Here is a 22252-nt window from a genome sequence, read left to right as displayed (position 1 = left end):
GGGGAGCAGGTAGCAAACCTTCACGTGGTGCCCCCTGTTAATCCCTCGCGGGAGACGAATTGCTACACAACGTGCTTACAACTACATACTCCGACCAATCGACCTGTTTACCTTAACGAAGTCTGGCAAAACAAACTCGCCAGTGAGATGTGAGAAGGTGTCAGCTTTTAATGCTGTCTCAGATTGATAATTATGGCAGTATGGAGATGATACATTAAACGGTAGAAACTCTTTTTCGAATATCATTTGTTTTCACGAATACCTATAGGTGATCGGCTGGCGTGGCGGATTTGCTGAGGACGGGCTTGCCCTATGACTTGTTAGGAGGGCTTAGTCTGTCTGTTGACAGCATAGACCCCTTGCGTTGGTTGGAAGCGGAAAAATGCAAGTGTCTGTCTCTCTAAATGTGTACTACTAACATTCACGCACTAACTAACTATAGCGCACTGACTTTTAACGAACTAAATAACATTAATGAACTTCCATCGGAATGTTTTCTATAATACAAACGTCCCAAGCAAAGCAAAGGCCGCCATAACACGAACAAAGCTTTTAGTTCAACCGTTCTTGTGTTTGTATTTATCATCATTATAATAACGTTAAGTTTAACTGCAAGCACACATCAAGGGGGTTATAGGCATTCAGAGTTCGGCCTGTTGCTACAGTTCTGCAGGTGATTCCAATTGAAACGTCACGTCCGGTTCCTGCACAGGTGGTCTGCATAACATGGCGGCGATTCTTCAGAGATGAACACGAAAGTTTTGGGCGATTTCACAAGAGCGCCATTCAGCCTTTCGTCTGGTAAGTACCCATTGAGATGGTCGTCAAATGAACTTCATACAACTGCTATTGTAATACACATACCTGTGACGTTTGTGATTTATCAGTGTCTGTCCTGCTATCAAACTTGTCAGATTATCTAAGAGTAAGATTATCAAATCATCTGATTCGCTCCGATTAGTTCATTCTAGAGACGCTGAAGAAGGGCGATGGATGTCACTCGAAACGTCCCAAAGTAAAGCTACTAATTTCATCCAGTTGCAGATTTTGGATTATCTTTATACAAGAGTATGAGGCATTTTTCACACTCGTCTGCAAGTGCATGTGACTTCTTGTGAAATCTTTAATGTCAAACATTCACAATATTTTTGATGGCCTTTTACAGTCAATGCAAAGTTGTTCCAGCGCAAGGGACGATCTTCAAGGACCGAAGGAAGCTGTTGATGATGTTGACATCGAGAACCACATCATTGCACTGAGAGATTTGAGGATATATTTATAAGCAACATTCCATTCAATACAACAGCTTTATTCACCAATATTTTCTATGTATGATATGCGAAGGGTGTGTACGAATAGTGATCAGAAAGAATATTGTCCCTTGACAATAAAATTATCTGCGTTCTTTACATATAGGTCTTTAGCTTGGCTGTTTAGTTAGTTGTAGCAAAAACATTAAACCATCGAACCAACAACACCCAGGTCTCCTACTCTTCATCGTGTTTAAGATCTCTGAATCTCAGTTGCCATAGCAAGTGATAGATATGGATTAATTATGCTCACCTGTGTTACAGGTGCATATGAACATAATTTACCCAAATGGTCGTTTTAGTGTCCAGACCACAAACGAAAGATGCTTGCTGTAGAAGTACTTTAAAGTTTTGCGGGGGTGTAGGTGGGGCTGGGGTTACAAAAGGCCGCAATAATAAAACCTTGTATTGAGGGGAGGGCTAGAGGAGTCAGGGAAATTGTGGGTAAATGAACTTATAATTGAGTAAATTTTGTGATATTTGTATGTTTTTCGTATAATTCTGACTTAACGTGACTTTGTGCTACGTGGCGTCTAGCGGCACAGCCTGGCGTGCCCAGACCAGCCTTGAGGGCACCGAAGAGGGCCCTAGTTTTTTGAGACACTAAGTTCCCAGATAGAGAACTAGTGATCTCCTAAGCCATAGGACAGCTCAGCTCAGCCGTCCAAGGCTCGCACATGACAACCCTCTTGGGCTGACATCTTCTCCCGAAAAAGGGAGGTTGTCATTCCAAGCCGACGGCAAGGAATGACATAACTCATCGCCATCGTGTCTGAAGCCCAGAGTAACTCCGTACAACTTTTACTTGTGGTCCAAAAAACTGAGAGGAAATAGGGATCCCTGCCCATTCTAAAGGTTGTTTCATTTCTATATATAATTGAACCTTGATATACGCAGTGGCTCCAATTCTTTTTATTTTCCAATACAGTAAAAGTTCCGTCCCTCCGGTATTTTGCTTTTTATGGAGGATATTTTGCTTTTTCTGGACCAGAAATGATAATAAGGCACCTTGATGACGTAATGGCTCGACGATGCCCACCTGTTGGATTCAGGTGGACCTTTCACGTAATTGGCTTTGGGATCTTGTATCTAAATTTACAGATATTCATCCCGTATCACACCCCCATTTCCCAGAACTTGTTCCGAAAAGGCCTCTATCTCGCTAACGAAGTGTTTCCCATTCCCAGATTTGCTCATTATGCGGAACGAAATAGGCTCTTAAGGATTTTTAAGTCCCACTCTTCCATGCGCCTTTACTTGTCCCTGAGACCTGTCCTGACTACCAAAGCCATCAGGGTTCTATCCAGGGTGAATCAATAAGTTTTAAGTTGGTCGATCTCAACCTCTTTGATCTGAGACATATTAAGGGCCAGACGGGTCCGTACGAGACGGCTGAAGAAGGCCCGTTTTCGCCCTATTTTCGACACTTTGGTTTCATCATAAAAAGTACCATTCATAGTTACCAAATCAGTCCATAAACTGTTTACCACAGTCCATAAATTGTTTACCAAGGACATGTACAAACTGAAACGTTTTAAGTAGTGATTTTCCTACCAGTAACTGTTGTATGATCAAGTGTATCAAATCTACTTTAGCCAGAATATAGTGAGCTTATGAACTTGTCAACTGAAGTCGTAACTGGCCTTTATACCTTAAGGTGAAAAAGGGTAAAGCAGTCATCCATAATTGGGGCAATGCAAGATGCTTTTTCAAGTAAATGCAACAAACATACAGCTGACAAATAAACAACACATAGACAAGTAATCCACTCATGCGTGTTGGTACAATCCAACAATACACGGTAAACCCTTTATTTCTGTTCTTGTTTCAGAAGATATAAAATCCTTTTGTCTCAGAAGACAGTGCAAATCATAGCTGCATTACAAGGTTTCTGGCAATAACAATTCTTTTTCCAAAATAGATATGATACAGAATACAAACACCACATTCTCTCATTGACTTAATACAGCTGTTACGTACCCATCCATCTACACTGATTCGTACTAATATGAGTTACATATAGAATTTAATAAAAATCATAGGCTAATGTCTTTCAATTAAGACTTGAAGATTTATAAAAAAAAATATGTCAGATTCATACACCAGTGACATTTGTTCCCAATACCTTTTTACAATTCTGAATAATATAGTACATAGTAGGTATCAAACACTTACTAGTACTTGACCTTGGAAATGTATATATACACAGGATCACATCATATCTTTCTTCCGTTTAGATATACATTTCTTAACCATTAACTAAGTTGAACATGCATTTAGGCAAAAATCTTACTTGCCATGATAAGCCATGATTGTTGTTCTTACGTATATTCCAACTTTATAATACTTTTGATTAATTCGATTCTTGAATTTTGATGGAATGATCTAGGAATCTTAAAACGTTGTTAAGAAACAGACATTTTTAGGTTACTTGGATATCTGGCAATAATAGTTTGAACACTTTTTCACAGACTTCAAGCTCTAGTGATGTCGTAGCCAATTGTGTAAATGTTATCAAAATTTTCCATAATGGGTGATATTTTTTGCCCTGAGCACTAGATGAGGGCCTGCATGCCCCTTTTACGTAAAGCGTAATTGGCCGTTTTAATTTTACGTAGAGCGTTGCCGACCACTCCATGATTTAGTGTAGAGCATAGGGGGGGCTTTCTGAATTTAGCGTATTACGTAGTCGGCCCTCCGAATTTAGCGTAGAGCGTTGTCAGGACCCCCCCATGCAGGCCCTCCTAGATTAGATTTCAACTAAGCAGTCTGGCCGACAGCTGCATGCGTAACCTTCTCCATGCTGCCTGACTCTGTAACCCATAGAGAATGGGGTGCCAAACAGCTACTTCAGTGTGATAAAGGTTAAGTGAACAATATCTAGTAAGAACTTTGCTGGGTCACAACCATTCACTTCCTGGGGCACGGCAAATCACTTCCTGTAGGTCATCACCACCTTGTACGGCTTAGCCAGACATAAAAAGCCGGCGCCCTTGGGGTCAGGGGTGAGGTCGGGCGGCCCCTCCCCCTCGGGCAGCCTGAACTTGAACTTCTGCACCAGTCCCCCCAGCAGGAGGAAGACGTCAGCCCTGGCCATGGGTTCACCCGGGCACGCTCGGCGTCCAGCACTGCAGAAAAAGGGAGGGGGTGGAAATAGTTTACAGTCTGTATCTTCAATTCAATTCAATTCAATTCTAAATATATTTATTCTTTGTCTTATTCTTTATCTTTATGAGTTTTACATTGTGGCCAAAAAATAGTGTCACAGATAAACCTCTATTTGTTTATCTAGTAGTTTTCCCGCCTTTAGTATCTCGCACCTGCGTACTAGGTACCAGGGGCCGAGACCATGGCTGTAGTTTTCTACTCTGCACAGAAAGTTCTGGAGTTCTGTCAATACAACACGTGAGTTTGTATACGTGTGTGAGTTGTGATCTTTACATAGTTTAACACTATTTGCCTCCCTGAAAGGCATGAGTGCAGAGAAACTGAAGATGGCATTAAATGTCATATTGTTGCAAGTCTGCATCTGACAGAGAAAGCAATTTGTACTGTCTCAAATAAATAAATAAGTATGTATAATGTACTCACTAATGGAGATCCTTCAAATAAATGATAACCATACACGATAAACATACAATTATACAGGATATCCTTGGCCTACCTGAAAGGCATGAGTGCAGTTGGTTTAGGTAAAACTTTTCCATCGTCATCCAGGAAGCGTTCTGGGCGGAAAGATTCTGCATCACCCCAGATCTCGGGATCTCGCACAACGTTCCACAGATTGGGCATGATCCAGGTGCCTTCAGGGATCTCAAAACCCCCTAAAAAACAGACAGGCAACTTATCTAGTATCACTATACATGCTGTTGATGTGTAAGATGTGTTTAAACATAATAAAATCAAACTCACTGACTTCTACAGCTTTCTTCAAGTGCAAATGACCAACTTCTGATTAGGAAAAGCAACCTTACAGACATGAGATCCCAGCAATTGGTCACAGGTGTACCAGGACCAGTCCAGTGATTCCATCACAGAGGTTTGAAATGTTTTCATTGCTGCTTGACTTGTTGGCTATCAACTGACCAATTGAAGAAACAAGTAGATGAATGAATAAACAAAACAATTTCACAAACAAAGTACAAACAAAGCACTTACTCAGATTGGTGTCCACAGTTGTGGTATGAGGCAAGGCTGTCGGGATCGGAATCCCGAACCGTAGAATCTCGTTGATGGTAGCGTCCATGTAGGGCAGGGAAGTGCGGTCTGCCAGCGCGGGCTGCCTGTCCCGGCCCACAACACTGTCCAGCTCGGCTGCCAGCTTCTCCTGGACCTGCATAATAGCCTTTTTATTATATATCCATTTATCTCATGCCAAAACAAATATCTCCATTTTTCATGGAGGTATTGTTTTTGCCATGTCTGTGCGTGTATTTGTTCGTGTGTCTGTCTGTGTGTTTGTGTTTCCAAATTTTTGTCAGCATTACTCGAGAACCTCTGGATGGATTATGATGATATTTGGAATGTGGGTAGGTGTTGATAAGACGAATGTCAATGTTGATTTTGGGCCCCCTTGTATGTGACCAACGTTGCACATTTCTTCAAACAACAAACTTACATGCACGGGGAATGGCCTGTGTCTTTCTGAATCATGTACAGTTTCTTCCAACGTGGGTCATTAGAAACGTCAAGGGATTACACACCAAATGGTCCACATTATTCAAATCGATGTTGACAGCCGGAGATTGCGCTGGTAAGAGACCTAAGCAACAGAATCAATATAGAGTCTTACCTCCGGGTGGGCAGCTAGGAGCAGGACTGACCAGCGCATGGTCTGCAATGTAGTATCAAGAGCCGCTGTAGTCAACAAAAATACAATTTCTATGACCTCCTATTATAATTAGGCTCTATATGAGCTATGGCCTAGGAGGTAGGGTGTTTGCCCTGCATTTGGAAGGTATACCAAAGACTTGAAAAATGATACATACACTATTGCTTTCTCTGCTTAGAACTTGTTACAAATTATGAGAAAAAGTGTGGTACATAATTCAACACGCTCCAATACCAGTGGACAAGCTTCCTGCTGTAGTGGCCTTTAGAAATGGAGATGATCATGAGCACCACCCCTATACACTTAAAAGTGTGAGAAGGATTTCAACTAACTAGCCTATTGAGCAACAACAGTCAACAATAGTCCCCTTTCCAAACTCCAGTGCCATTGCAAAATCTGCTCTTGCAAGAGCACAATCTGGAGGACATGGGTGTGTTGGGTGGTAATTGTAACCCGTCTACTTTCTAACTCAAATTGGGGTAGCCTGGAATCCAAACCAGTATTATAGCTCCCGAGTCTCCTCTCCGCGGAGCTATAATAGGTTTGGATTCCAGGCTAAAATTGGGGCCCCTGGGTGTAACTCAAACTCCCACTGTGCAGGGCCCGAGGGACCTGGCCAGGGGACCGGCTTTTTAGCGAACGCCACTAATAAGTGGCCAAGGGCGCTAGTAAGTGACCCGGATGCAGAGTTACAACTCAGAGCTTTATTCACACACAACCACAGCGGACTGAAGATGGAGGTCGAGTGAGGAACACCGTGAACACGTGATCCTAACATGATGTCATCTAACTGTCATCATTATCATAACCAACTCTATGGCGGAATGCCCACAAACGCCCACTCTGGCAAAGTCGGCGATGCAAGAATATGATTTTTTTTCTGCTCGGTATATATTCAGGTTGTGCTCCCATTGATTAATCCTGAGTTTCAAGTCAATCCATGGATTTGAAGTTAAATAAAGCGAAATTGAAGATTCTTAGCTGGCTTTTTAGCGAATGCCCAGCAAAAATTGCTTTTTAGCGAATGCCCAAATAAGGAAGAGCTGCCTGGTTCAGCTTAAGGCTAGACCTAGTCCCCTCACCACCAAGTATATCCACAACGGTCTGTCGGAAGTGAGTGTCCGTGAGAGACTTGATGTCCTCGTCTCCTTCTTCCTCTGCCTCCCTCCGAAGCTGGATGAAATGATCCGTGATGTCGCGAAGTTTGTCTGGAGGAAAAAAAGACAAAATTGTGAAAACCTTAAGAATTAGCTGATATCATTTAGTTTCTTAGTATTGTTGCTTGACAATATCTATATGTTTATGTGACATGATGTTTGGGAACACATTCTTTGCACTACAGCTTCAACATCTAGCTGCAGTGGGAAGTAGAACCAGTCATTACCTTCCTGTTCAAGAAGTTATCTGGTTTGAGTGAAAACCTTGCTTTGCAAACTGTGGATCTAAATGATCATGTGAGTTTTAACAATGGCAGCTGTATATGGGTCAAAAGGTCAATGTTAATTCTCCTGCTACAGTATTACCTTGGTCTTTGTGTTCAAAGGTGAGATGTTTAAAAGTTTACCTGGATCGAAGGTCTGAATATGGTGGTCCAGCTGACGCTTGAAGTAGTCCAGGAATTCATCAAACAGTTTTGTGAGCTTGGTCTTTGCTGCAGGAGATCAAAACAAACAGTGTTATAAGAGATCAACAGACAGTTTATAGTCCTTAAAAAATAGGGATGGTAGGTAGGGATTCTCTTCCTTTTTCCTCAAATTTTGGTCAAAATGATCCAACAAATACATTTTCAATGTTAAACTGAAAGGCATCAGGCACTGGTACATTTTTTTTTGTATTTTCAACATATAATATTTTGTAATTATACAGAAAATCCAAGAGGACGTTCATAGTTGAGGATAAGTATAACTTACGAAATTGACAGAACAAAAAAATAACATATTGCACAACACTCACTTGGTGTTGGTAGGAAGCTGAGAGAAGGGTAAATATCAGCCAGCATCCCCTGGGCTCCAACATCAAAGAAATCTTTGCTTATCTTCACCAAGTTCTGAAAGTCTGGATCGTCCATCTCAAACCTGCCAAGACATTCATATAAGGTGAACATGAGTTGAATATCATTCGAACATTCAACTGTCAAACAAGGGGACCCGAGTTCGATCCCGGGCTGCCCCCAGACATGTCTGAACATGCTCCCTGACGTTGTGCCCTTGGGAAAGGCACTTAACGCGACTTTCCTCACTTCACTTGGGTGTAAATGAGTACCTAGCTCATCTAGGGTTAGGGACGTCCCTTGGATAGGACGTTAAATGGAGGTCCCGTGTTTGGGGAGAGCCACACCCCGCGCACATAAAAGAACCCACCACACCTACAGTTGGCTCCACATGGGTTCACCCTAAGTATAGCCTCCGGCTAGTTGGGTAACCCTGGCATTTACATGCCGAACCAATAAATAAAACATCATCAGAAGATGGAAAAATCTAGGGCTGGTCCCAACTCTGGTATTGAATAGTGTCTTGTACATTCATATACTTTAAGGGCCTCACAGTTGAGCTCCTGGTTCCCATTTTCAAGGATGTGCACATTAAAGGGGAAGAGCTTAAACAACCCCTCCCTGTAAAAATATACCCCTGAGGCCAGAGCTACAGAAACAGCAAGGAAACTTTCTGACCTATGTGCCAAAAATAAGGCATCACAAGGTGAACAACAACAACAAATACCTGTAACCAAAGCTAGCTGAGCAGGACACATTGACGACCAGTTTGAAGATGTTATCTTCCACATCTACAGGTCTCCCCTCCATACTAGAGAACTCGACAATGACATCATTCAGAGCTCCCTGTACATGTTCTTCTAAGGCATGGCCTGTGGCGTAGGCTCTGGAAAGGAGAATTTTGCTTTCAAAATTCAATGATAAATGTAACAAGATATGCCAAACATGTGTATTATTAGTTTAGATAAGCAGGGACTTTATTTTTCTAAAGAACGTATCATTGGCCATCCTAATCTTACCTGATGGCACTGTGGAAAAGTTTCCTCTGCAGTTTCCATGTGGGGGTGAAGTCTCCCATCACAATGTCCTTCCGTCCTTCTGACAGCAGGTCACCTGACGTTAGGTGAAAGTAAAATTCATTGAGAATGATTGTTGTTGTGTGTCATATTATCATACGGATATGGATGAGGTTCAAACATTCAAAACATTGAATTTTGATGTACCAATGTGTGTTGACAGCCACTCCTTAGAGAAGGGCAAGTCTACATGTGTGTACCAGTGCAGCACTGCTGTGTACCGGTACTGTACCATAAAATTGATTTGGTGCAGGTCCAAAATATCAGATCATGAAGTACACCCTGCCTGGCGCGGTTGTTACGGCTCCCACTGTTGAGTCATACCGCGCCAGGCTGGAGGCCTGCCCGCCTTAGCCTGGGACCTCCTCCCCCCCTACTTTGCCCCTCGCGGGGTTATCTGGGGGCAACAAATATGATGATGATCATGAAGTACCGGTACTGTACCGATACAAATTCAAACCAAGTATGTGCTTATTTTGTGACTGATCTCCTAACCTCATGTAACACCAGATGTGATCAAAGTGATACCTTGGAACAGCTAACTAATATGTAACCTGTACGGTACCTAAACCTCTGTACCGGTACCTGCACTAGTGTGTACCGATGAACACACCTGTTGCAGTATGGGTCCTTCCCGCGAAGTCGTTCCCTTTCTTCACCAGTGCCTCTCTGATGACCTCCAGACTGTTGAGCACCACCACGTCCCTCATCCCCAGCTTCAGGCTGAACACGTCTCCGTACTTCTTACCCAGCTCCAGGAACGTCAGGTAGAACTGTCCGCCAAACACTGGGGCATTTAAAAAAGTAGGAAAAGTATCATTGTCCATATAGAAATGCTTCCGTTGTGCCCTTGGGACAAGGCACTTAACACACCCTTTCTTGACGATAGAGTGACGCCCACCAAGCCTCTTTGGCTAATCTGTCAAAAAGTGTGCCAAAAACACACATGCACGGATTTGATGTGTCAAGATCTGCACATTTGTCACCAAGCACTGTAATTTGTAAATCTTAAAGAAATGGTAACAATAAATTTGAAACTAGTCATAGTGCTGTATAAACAACTGGTGATGACTTCACAAACAATGCAGCATGGTGGCATAAAGTTTAAGGTAGTTCCAAATCCTAAAATTTGAGGCCGTAGGGACAGTGGGTTGTTATCCCGTGTCTAGGGCAAGGTATTGGAAGATGAAGCCAATCCCTCTCTATTCGGCTATAGAGGACGCAACTTCATTAGTGGGGATATGAATGGGGGCATTTGTGAGAACATGAATCAGGGATTTCAGTCGCCTGACGTGATAGCCAACCCAGCTAGACAGATCAAGTAGACAGCCCAGCCTTTTCTGTAAACCCGGTACAGATATTATAAGCTCTGGGTACTCTCACTTCTGAAATAGGAGTACCCCCTGAATAAAAGTACCCCCCAGACATATCTTCAAAATCTAATAAAAGTACCCCTTTGATAAAAGTAGTCCCCAGAAAATGTCAAAGCTGACATGTAAGCTATGTCCATACGTCTGTCTGTGGGAAATAAGATAAGCAAAGGGATCCCTGGTTAGAAAGCCCCCATTTAAAAAAGATAAAAATAAACGTACCGTCTAAAATAAGAACGTACCAGGCAGATTTTGAGGGGAAAAAAATAAATGTTCCGGTACGTTTATTTGAGAGGTAAGAGTACTTACAGAAGAGGTTCCCGATGATTGGCCAGAAGAAGGGTCCGGGCGGCATCCTCCTGCGCTTGATGATGTCCAGTACCCAGCTGACCAACACCAGGGTGGTCAAGCCGACCAGCAGGGTCATCAGCCACGCCTTCCAACTGGCCATTCTGCCGGAAATTGGATTGAGAAAATCTGTGCATGGGTTTCTACCGTCCTTTGCTTGAAAATTTATGTACTGTAAATGCAGAAATTAAAACCATCGCGAAATTTTTTCTCGAATACTGTAGTAGCATGTGACTATAGAACTGCCGCAAACTAAAAACACTGCGAACACTCCATTTTTCCCTTTAATAGCGCAAAATAAAAACCATGCGAATTTAAATGCATTTACAGTAGTCAGAAAATTGAATGAGAATGGTGCCAGAGGTCAGCTATTTAGGGATAATGACCAAGATGAATCATTGTGCAAAAATAACAAAAATCTTTGCACTGCATGGCTGAACATGTCACCTGTATATCTAAGTTTGTATTTGTAGATCTTGTAAAGCTCTGCAGGTATTTCTGATGTCTACCTACACCAAACCTTTACTCAGGCCTATGTGCGATGGTTATCCATGATTATGTGAGTTTTCATGTTTACAGCACTGATATTGTCAAACATGCAATCAATTCCCTGGGGAATAATTTGGCGGAATTTTTAGAATATTTGCAATTCAATCGCAGTACTACACTAACGGCTCCGCCCCTGGAGTGTCGCCAAAAAAGAATGGCGCAGACTTCAGACCCGCCCCCCTCCCCCCTTCACGTCTAAGTTGTCAGATGGGCAAAATGTCTTGCGTTCTCCAGAGCTAAACGAGACAGCCACCATCTTTGTAACACGACGACAGGTATGCAAGAATGACAAGCAAAAAGGGTTAAATGTAGATAGCAGCGTTCCAGCAACACCCCCAAAATTCCACTCTATTATTCGAAAACATCAACATTAACGTTGCCAAAAGAATCAAACCTTTCGCAGCAAAGTGTAGAAATGCTGCCTGTGACACGTAGCTCAGAGGTTTGTGGGCCGGATCTGGTCTTGATAAACAAAACTCTACTCTAAAACTACCTGTCCAACAACAACTTTGTAACCTTTGACCTAAAGAGGTCATGACGCCTAAAATTCAAATAGCGTCGCAGTATGTCAGTCAGACTGCCAAGGAGATGATTTTCTCTAGCTCTGGAAGAGCAACCATTCCTAACTCAAGAAACTCGACTTTTGGCAAAATTAGATTTTTGTGCTAGATTAAATGTTAACTGTGGTAGATTAAATCTTAAATAGCTTAAGACATTTTACACCCTATCTTTCCACCAAATGATTACAACAGCTGGGCAAAGGTGCTAGGAAGGATATTTCTATTTTGCATGTGTAAATGTTCTCCTATTTTATCTATATAGTAACAGCAAAAATTAAAAGTACAATCCAACATTTCAAAGAGTAAATCCTTTATTACAGTTCTTGTTTTACAAGACTGCGAATCCACCATTTTGGTGATATTACATACTTCTCACTTCTACTTTTAAGAGATGCAGTGTCCAACGATTAAGAAGAATGCTACTAACCGAAATCTGACAAAAACAGTCCTAAAAGCGTGTACATTTAAATGAATGCTATTCTCTGTACTTGCTCATATGTATACATGAGTCTTCATACAAAAGCTTATAAATATATCAAATTGCATACAAACATTACATCAGTCATGGCAAATACTTGCCAAGGTAAAATCATGAGAGTCAAACTTCATGACAGAAGATATTTCTAAAGTTTCTAGACAAACCACAATCCAAAGGTTTACTGATACATCAAACTTGGTTTGGTCTCAGGAAATTATGGCTACATCAATATTGTCTTAGTTTTCTGACAAATAACATTTCAAAAAGTCAAACCCTGATTGTTTATTGTTTATTGTTTATTGTTTCTTCGCATATGTACAATACAATATAAAAACAAAGAGAAATAGAGTAAAGAATACATGCAGGAGAGGCCAGAAGCCTATACGGCTTTTCGGGGGCCTCCCCTAAACTACTCAAATGGGATTTTTACAAAATTATATATCATCGAAACTAAGAAAAACTAACGAAACAAGAAATTGGAATTACAGTATGATACAGCAAGGAGGTTAAAATCTTATTTTAACCACCTTGGATACAGAATACAAACACCACATTTCCCTACTGACTTAATACAACCGTTATACGCAGTTACTCAATCGACAGAATATATAGATATATGTTGTTTCAAGTAGCATCCACTATCTTTCGTCAGAGACACTGAGCAACGAAGATTTGTCGATCAGCAGGCTTGACCTGTTATAATTTCTATTCATTTAAAAAATTTATTAGTATTATTATTATTACTAGTACTATTATTATTATTATTATTATCATTATCAAATCATTGTGTACGTTAGTGACCTTATTTGTATATATGCGTAGTTTTCAACATTGTAATTGTATGTGATGATGAATTGTATGTGTTGTGTCAGACACCCAAAATCAGCCACGCTGCCTGGGTGGTCTTTGTATTGCCGTTGCAATTTGAATAAAAAAAAAAAAAAACAATTATCAAGAAGAATAGGGGTGACTTAATGTGCTTGGCTGAAAATTAAAGCTGCCGCAATTGCGCTATATCTGTGACTTAACGAAAAAGCGTCATGCTTCGTCCTCATGCAGTCTCAGGTCACCGGCTTTACCATTTTTTACAACTTAAAGATATATGGATTGAAAATAGCTTCTTACTATATGTCTATGTACATTGCAGGCATTAAACCCTTCCTTTTGTTTGAAAATGTATGAAGTACACAAGAATGACTGGATCACATCATAGCTTACTTTGATTTAGATATAGTTATTCAAATAATTAACGAACACCATTTCCCATCTCATCTTCTTTTCTTAACAAAACAATTGACATGTCTTATACTCAAAACCCATGACTGATGTTCCTACCTATCTTACTTCTTTTCTTGTATTTTGATGGAATGTTCACATCTTATCTTTAGGATTTGGGAAGATATAGAAAAGACTTTTGCACTGTATTAGATTTAGTCACAGCATTTTTCAGAGCACAGCATCTAGAACCTAACTGGGCCACAACCATTCAGTTCCTGGGTCACTGCTATTCACTTCCTGTGGGTCATCACCACCTTGTAAGGAAAAGCAATACTGAAGAGTCCGCCACCCTTGGGATCTGGGGTGAGGTCGGGCGGCCCCTCCCCCTCGGGCAGCCTGAACTTGAACTTCTGCACCAGTCCCCCCAGCAGGAGGAAGACGTCAGATCTGGCCATGGGTTCACCCGGGCACGCTCGGCGTCCAACACTGCACAAAAAAAGGGAGTGGGTGTAAATTGTTAATCTTATAATTCACCTTGTTGTATTATCACAGCTAGTAGGTACTCATCTCGCTGATCTGAGTAATGAGGCTATTGTAACGTGCTCAGTGCATCTCCTCGAAAATGGGACCCCATTTTACATCCTTTCCGAAAGATAATCCAGGTGCAGCTCCTACCACTGGAATTAAACCCTTCCTGGATTGGAACTGGGGTCCCCCAGTTACCAACTAATTAGAACCAGAAGCACAACTGTGAAGCCACTAATGATTGAGCTACATGGACTTTCCATTTATAAAATCATATTACATATTGTTACAAGTTTGTACCTGAAAGACAAAATGATCCGGGGCCCAAATAATCCCCTACTTGCTTACCTGAAAGGCATGAGTGCAGATGGTTTAGGCAAGACTTTTCCATCGTCATCCAGGAAGCGTTCTGGGCGGAACTTGTCGGGATCACCCCAGATCTCTGGATCTCGCACGACGTTCCACAGGTTGGGCATGATCCAGGTTCCTGCGGGGATCTCATAGCCTCCTATGGAACAGAAAGACATTCGTCACAACTTGTTTAATACTGCCACATGGGCAGTTTCTGGCTAAACTGACAGTTATATTAAACACTTACAACACCAATCTTCAGGTTTGAATGAAATCTTCAATCTTTTTGGTTTCAAAGAAATCTTCTGGTTATAGTTTATGACTATGTCAGCAATTGGGCAAACGCTGGATTTTTCTTGCTGAGCAACAAAGTCCTTACTCAGGGTAGTGTCCACAGTTGTAGCATGAGGTATCGCTGTCGGGGCCACAATCCCAAACCGCAGAATCTCGTTGATGGTAGCGTCCATGTACGGCAGGGAAGCGCGGTCTGCCAGCGCGGGCTGCCGGTCCCGGCCCACAACACTGTCCAGCTCGGCTGCCAGCTTCTCCTGGACCTCCGGGTGGGCAGCCAGCAGCAGGACTGACCAACGCATGGACTGCATCATCGTGTCAAGAGCCGCTGTATTCAACAAAAACATTGGAATTGAAGAAGATCGGGCACATGGAGAACACAATGGAAGAGACACTAACTAAGTTGTTTCCTGACCAAAGAAAACAACCGAAGAACTGAAAACTAGTGAGCTGTTAGCACTCACCAGCAAGGATATCAGCGACAGTTTGTCGGATGTGAGTGTCCGTGAGAGACTTGATGTCCTCGTCTCCTTCTTCCTCCTCCTCCTTCTGAAGCTTGATGAAGTGATCCGTGATGTCACGCAGGTTGTCTGGAGAAAAAAATACAAATTAGTGAGTCTTTGCAATAAGATATTTGGTCTAACCCTTACCTTAGTAAGCTTCCCTCATGACCTCGCTGAAAAGCGGCCTGCAGGCCAATTTGAGCTTCTCATTGATAAAGAAATGGTTAAACAAAGGTGACAAGTTTAAAAGTTTACCTCGATCAAAGGTCTGCATATGCTGGTCCAGTTGACGTTTGAAGTAGTCCACGAATTCAGCAAACATTTTTGTGAGAATGGTCTTGGCTGTATGAGATCAGAACAAACTGTCAGAATTGGACATATGATGATTCAACAATCCTGGCCACAAGGCTACATCCCACCGCATCCCACCCTGTACTTAAAGTACTAGGGCCCAAAAATTGGATTTTGAAAGTCAATTTATTTAGCCATTTCTATACACGATTAGTTTAGTTAACACTATAGCTATCACAATGTAAAGCGACATCCATGATGCAAAAATATGACGTCGGTGTGATGTGCGAACTCACTGAAAATCGCCGTGGGGGTTAGTGTAGGCTCGCGAAACTAAGGGTACCATTGTATGGCTCGCTTTTGCGCGGTTTTGAAATGCTCAAAGTGTGAAGATATTACACAAATGTGCTAAAAAGTGTTATCAAATATCACTACCATAAACATTTCAGCATTTTTTATTTCCATTTTTTGGGCCATAATATTGCTTTGGTTGCCTTAAATAGTCTATTGCAACTCATATTAACAACTGACAAAGGCTAACATTGGACAATTCTATTCTTGCTGTTCAGTTACTGAAGGAAATCATTTGTGAAAAAGTAGAGATCATGAAAGTGAGAATACGTGGAACACTCACTTGGTGTTGGTAGGAAGCTGAGAGAAGGGTAGAGGTCAGCCAATGTCCCCTGGGACCCAACCTCAAAGAAATCTCTGCTGATCTTCATCAAGTTCTGAAAGTCAGGGTCTTCCATCTGATACCTGCCAAGACGTACGAGGGATGATCAATAAGTCCTCGGCCTCACCAAGAAATAAGGTGCACAACTCAAATGTTTGGGCATAATTGTGTAGTATGACATCTTTCAGCAATATCCACCAAACTTCAAATTATTGTGATCATTACTTTACAGACGACACTCAGTAACATTAGGTGAGGTAGAAGGATAATACATTGAGAACTGAGCTGTGACTTGAGGTGTGTGGGCCGACGTGCTCTGCTGAAAGTCAGATACGCACTTCCTTTTTGTTGAAATATGAGGGGAATCTTTATCAAACATTTTGACAATGTCTTCGAAGATTTTATGCCGATTCATGGCATGAAGAACTCGACCCATACAGCTCTGATCACAGTGCACCCTAGTTTTTCTCCTCACCTAATATTTTTTAAATGGACGTCGACTAAAAAGTATTGGCCACAAGAATTTGAAATTTGGTGGATAATGCTTAAAGATGTCACACTACATAATTCTGTCACAACATTTCAGTTGTGCACCTTATGAGGGTGAGGCCGAGGACTTATTGATCACCCCTTGTATTTCTTATTATTATGAATACATCACTTCTTCCGATGGCAATGTTTCTATATAATGATGTTTTCTGATATTGTGTTTATCATTTTGCTCGTGAATATCAGGATAACTAACAAAGTTAAAAATTTTGAAATGTTTTCACTTATTTTGGTAGTATGGTTGGTATGGAATTTCAAAGATCACTTTTTGGTGGCTCCTAGATAATTTTTCCAACTCACAAAAATATCAAGAATCCTGTCTATAGTGATCACCTGTCCACATGGACCAGATTTCATCGGTCCCCTAATCATGAGTGGTCTTCTTGGGCAGTTTTAACCTGGATGTAAGGCGCTTTGGCCCTTTACCAACTCAGCCCATGGCTGATAAGATCAACTCAGCCCAACACCCTGGTCAACTAGGTCCAGCACCTTAACCCTCAGACACTAACCCTACCCCTGGTCAAGTTGACCAGAGTGTTGGGTCGAGATGATCAGGGTGTTGGGCCAAGTTGACTGGGCCGACTTAATGTCTTTTGCCTTTACCTGTAGCCAAAGCTAGCTGAGCAGGACACGTTGCAGACCAGTTTGAAGATGTGGTCTTCCACATCTACAGGTCTCCCCTCCATACTGGAGAACTCGGCGATGACATCGTTCAGCGCTCCCTGTACATGTTCTTCTAAGGCATGGCCTGAGGCGTAAGCTCTGGAAAGGGGAATTGCAGTTTCTGCATCTGATTTCAACAACTGGTTCTTGCATAGTTAGCTTCTGCACTAGACATCAACAGCAACACAAATGAAATTTCAGTTCAGTTCAGTTTGTTTGTCTGTTTGTTTGTTTGTTTGTTTGTTTGTTTGTATTGCATACCCGGTAAACCGCGTCAAGGCATAACGTTTGTTTGTTTGTTTGTTTGTTTGTTTGTTTGTATTGCATACCCGGTAAACCGCGTCAAGGCATAACGCACCGGGATTGTACTGAATAGTACAAGCTGCATATATGGACAGATTTATTTGAAACACCCCCTACTCTTTTCGATAAGTGTGGCGGGTTCTTTAACGTGCTCGAGGTGTGGCTCTCCTCAAACACGGGTTGGAACAGGGACTTTCTATAAAGACTTTATCATCAAAATCCAAATGTTACCTAATTGCGCCGGTGAATAGTTTCCTTTGTAGCTTCCATGTTGGAGTGTAGTCGCCCTGGGCAATGTTCTTCCTACCTTCTGATAACAAGTCACCTAAAATACATGGGGGTGGAGGGAAAGTAAACTTCATCGATCATGAAGATGATTTTCATTGGGGTTCGCAGAAAGAGCATGCCAGTCCGGATGGCAGCTACACCGGTATGGTTAGGGGGCGTTTTCTGCTGGCAGCAATGTACAGCTCTTTCCGCCAACCCATTTTCATTGTGACTATCATACACTGATATTTTAGGTTCAAAGGTTTGAAACAAATTGATGTACCTGTTGCAGTATGGGTCCTTCCCGCGAAGTCTGCCCCTTTCTTCACCAGCGCCTCTCTGATGACCTCCAGACTGTTGAGCACCACCACGTCCCTCATCCCCAGCTTCAGGCTGAACACGTCTCCGTACTTCTTACCCAGCTCCTGGAACGTCAGGTAGAACTGTCCGCCAAACACTGGGATGTTAAGAAAGTAGGCAAATGGAATATTTAGCTGGTGTGTTACGCTAAAGGGCAGTTATACCGGCTATATAGATACAGATAATAAAGAAATGCTGTCAAGAAACGGTATCAACAACTGGTGGCAATGTCACAGTGCAGTGTTAATGGCATACAGTAATGGGAGAAATCTTTAGCTAACATATGGAGCAAAAGTTTGGGAGTTCAAATCCAAACCAAGCTAGCAGTCTTATAGATCCCAATGTTTACACCACAGGTTGCTGCCGAGTCATAAAAAAAAACCCTGTGAGTCCTTTTGTTCTGTTTGATAAAGTCTTGAACATTCAACAAAAGTTTAATGTTACCTGGCAACAAAGGCATGTGTAATGTGCTGAAGTAGCTTGCAGGATATAAACTAAGTCTTTTTAAAACACTGGGCAATAGTTACTGTTAATACAGATACAGAAATCACAAACTGTATAGTTACAGAAGAGGTTGCCGATGATTGGCCAGAAGAAGGGTCCAGGCGGCATCCTCCGGCGCTTGATGATGTCCAGCACCCAGCTGACCAACACCAGGGTGGTCAAGCCGACCAGCACGGTCATCAGCCACGCCGTCCAACTGGCCATTCTGTACAACCAAGGAGTATTTTTTAATCTCCAAGCAGATCTTCACGGGGGCAAGATCGCATCAGCCAGCCAGAATATTCAGCTGATACGATTTTGCCCCCGTGGAGATCGGGTTGGAGATTAGAGGAGGCTTTATCAACTTGAAGAGACCTATTTGGTACAACAGGATTGAAAATATGCCCCTGTTTGTAGAACTGTGGAATGGTTTCTACGATCAGTCTTGACTCTCGCTTGTTGCCTACGTTAGCAGCACATCACTACCATGGCAAAAACACGCTCAAAATGTCCACTTTATGACTCAACTATACCCTTAGTCTATATTCAACCACATTACATATTAACGCTAACGTTGAAGAATCATACCTTTGGTAGTTTGCTTTCGCAACAAAACAGCTGAATGTAGAACCGTTGCCTGTGACACGTAGCTCAAAGGTTTGCTGACTCACCCGGTCTATTAATGATAAACAAACCACTGACCGTCGACCGCGAGCTTCTCAAGTTTATAACCTTTGACATCAAGAGCCTAATATTCAAATAGCGTCGCGGTATGTCAGTCAGACTGCCGAGGAGGGAATTGAGGTGAAGAAAAATAAGGCCATCACAAAAACTGCAATTCTATGGTTTATTGTAACATGAAAATACACCCAACGTCAGGAAAATCTCTCACAAAACGGGTACAAAAGTAACACTTGATTAAACGCTAAATCAGTGTTTCTTTTTATTTCCAGCCAATCATACAGTTTATGAAATTAACATCAGATAATGTCCACATATTGTTTTTTTTTTTTACTTCTAACGTTTTATTCCAAATAGTATTTCTGTGTCGAACGATTAGAATCTAATTTTTCAATCTTAGAGGTCCATTGAATATGAAAAAAAAGGACCAGGTCCTTCAAACGGATACCATCAGTACACAGAAATTACAAGAAAGAAATACGGTCATCACGTTTAATATAAGAATGGGGATTATATCATTTGAAGTAAAACTTTCGACTATAAACATTTCATTGGCTTCGTCTCATCGTCCGTTTTGCTTGCATCGATTGGTTTAGTCTCTTCTTCTTTGTAATTTGTATCGACGACTTTCAAAGGTTTCGTTTCTTCCTCCTTTCCCTCTACATCGAGGACTTTCTTGGGTTTCGTTTCTTCCTCCTTTCCCTCTGCATCGTGGACTTTCTTGGGTTTCGTTTCTTCCTCCTTTCCATCCAGATGGAATGCTCTCTGAGCTTCTCTTTTCGCCCAGCCCGTTACAAAGTTCGGAAGAATGTTTTCTTCGGCCTCTACGGCAAACTTGTAGTGTTCCTCCGCCTCAACTGTCTCTGACTCCCAGCTGTACAGGATAGCGAGACAGTAGTGCGCCCAGTGGACCCGCTTGTCGCACGGCGGGGCGAGCTGCAGGTACCGCTTAAACTGCTGGGCGGCATCTTGCGGCGACAGAACCATAGAACACTCTGCCGCAAGGTGTATGGCAAGAAAACAGTCCGGCTTGTACATCAACGCGCTCGTGAACACCGGAACGGCTGCGACCGGGTTGTCGCGGTTTAGATTCAAGATCGTGTCGCCAAGAACGCAGTAGACGTGGTGAAGAGATTTATAAAGCGGGTCCTCTTTCCCCTTCCTGAGAATAAACTCTAAGGCCTTTCGAAGCGCTCGGATACGACCATCGTCGAACGGCATAAGCGCCGCCTGGAGGAAGAGGCAGGAACTGCTGTCAGGGAAGTCTCCCATTAGCTGTTCCATCCTTTCTTTTTCCAACCCGAGGCCTTCGCCACTGTACAGAAAGTGGTTGTGGCTGCTCGGAGTTAGACGTTCTTGGAGTATGAACCCTTCTAGAAGCTTGTCCACTCCCGACACGTCTGCATAGCTACTGTTTACGAGTATCTCACCACCGGATTCCATCAGCCTGAAGCCTTTGATGAAATTCTGAGCTGTTGGAGAGTTCTTGAACGGGTGCAGACTGAGTCGCCAAAGCCTGAGCGGACCGAGAGGGACGTCGACTGAGGTAACTCCCGAGGATGATCTCTTGATGTTGGCGTTTTCTCTGGCGATGGAAGTTTCGGACAGCTTTTTCTGTGAAGGATGGAGAAACATTGAAAGCGTCAGGTAACCACTTCACAGCATTATATGACAATGAAGGTCACTCTAGAATTGAGATAGGTACTATATAGTGACAGTTTTTACAGAAAAGGTGCACGTGTGTAATGAAATATCACATCTTATTTTATCTTTATTTGCTTTTCAAGAACTACGTATACGACAAAAAATGTGTCAAAAATATGAAATGCATATTTTAATAATCAATGGTTATCCTTCAGCCATTGATGATCAAGTTACGACTTGGGCATGTCGAAATGGAAAATTGTCAACTCAACGTAAACCATGGTGTTTCCAAATTGCTAAAAAAATAGGACACAGGGACATCCAATTGCATTCAAAGGTCTCTAAACTAGTTTGTTACGGTCTCTGCAAAGAAAATAAACCACCGGTACCTCTTCAAGCAGTTCAGCAAGATGTTTGTACCCGGATTCCTCCAGCGCCTGTTTGAAGACGCCGAAAGCCCGGTCCCCTCTAGTCATGATCAGGTTCAGAAGTTTCCTGGCCTTGAAGCTGCACCTCTCGTCAGGGATGGCGTCCAGATCCTCCATCATCTCCTGCATCAGGACGTCCTCCTGGTACAGGTACGGCATGACGTAACGGGCTTCCAGGTCACGTGACAGCGGGACGAACTTCTTCCTGATGACGTTGCGATGGTGTTCGGACATCGGTTTGTCTTTGACTTTGAACATCTTTCCTGTTTACGGTAGTATCGACTGGAGTTATTGAATAGAGAGGAGGTAAAATGTAACGAGAGACGCTTCGAAAGGGAACATATTGGGGTGAGGAAATTGCACAAAATAGTGTGGATTTTTAGAAGCTAAACGGAAGAAATTCTCAAAAAAGCTGACAGTAAACAGACGACCGAGCAGCCGCAAGTAAACCGGTGGATAAACAGCTAGATCCATTGGTGCATTGATAATCTTCTCTATGGAATTAGTTCA

The 22252-nt window shown here is 42.3% G+C and overlaps 3 protein-coding genes across 3 annotated transcripts; all 3 read right to left on the bottom strand.

The window, feature by feature from the left end:
* Positions 1 to 3074: 3074 nt before the first annotated feature.
* LOC136444192 (cytochrome P450 1A1-like) lies at positions 3075 to 11026 on the bottom strand. The gene is made up of 11 exons (XM_066441677.1): positions 10887 to 11026; positions 9821 to 9994; positions 9151 to 9244; positions 8859 to 9017; positions 8095 to 8216; positions 7706 to 7792; positions 7224 to 7349; positions 6103 to 6167; positions 5469 to 5643; positions 4975 to 5134; positions 3075 to 4438 (listed from the first exon to the last, which is right to left on the bottom strand). The coding sequence occupies exons 1-11, from the start codon at positions 11002 to 11004 to the stop codon at positions 4243 to 4245; spliced, it is 1476 nt and encodes a 491-aa protein (XP_066297774.1). The 5' UTR covers positions 11005 to 11026; the 3' UTR covers positions 3075 to 4242.
* Positions 11027 to 13445: 2419 nt separating this feature from the next.
* LOC136444191 (cytochrome P450 1A1-like) lies at positions 13446 to 19710 on the bottom strand. The gene is made up of 11 exons (XM_066441675.1): positions 19578 to 19710; positions 19073 to 19215; positions 18430 to 18603; positions 18111 to 18204; positions 17517 to 17675; positions 16326 to 16447; positions 15656 to 15742; positions 15362 to 15487; positions 14986 to 15225; positions 14604 to 14763; positions 13446 to 14216 (listed from the first exon to the last, which is right to left on the bottom strand). The coding sequence occupies exons 2-11, from the start codon at positions 19212 to 19214 to the stop codon at positions 14021 to 14023; spliced, it is 1500 nt and encodes a 499-aa protein (XP_066297772.1). The 5' UTR covers position 19215; positions 19578 to 19710; the 3' UTR covers positions 13446 to 14020.
* A 114-nt stretch (positions 19711 to 19824) lies between these two features.
* LOC136444193 (uncharacterized) lies at positions 19825 to 22012 on the bottom strand. The gene is made up of 2 exons (XM_066441678.1): positions 21704 to 22012; positions 19825 to 21284 (listed from the first exon to the last, which is right to left on the bottom strand). Exons 1-2 carry the CDS (start codon positions 21998 to 22000, stop codon positions 20208 to 20210), a joined length of 1374 nt encoding a protein of 457 aa, XP_066297775.1. The 5' UTR covers positions 22001 to 22012; the 3' UTR covers positions 19825 to 20207.
* Between the last annotated feature and the right edge of the window lie 240 nt (positions 22013 to 22252).

The sequence above is a fragment of the Branchiostoma lanceolatum genome, chromosome 11, assembly GCF_035083965.1.
Source record: "Branchiostoma lanceolatum isolate klBraLanc5 chromosome 11, klBraLanc5.hap2, whole genome shotgun sequence".
Taxonomy (NCBI): Eukaryota; Metazoa; Chordata; class Leptocardii; order Amphioxiformes; family Branchiostomatidae; genus Branchiostoma; species Branchiostoma lanceolatum.
This window is presented reverse-complemented; position numbering and strand designations above follow the sequence as displayed.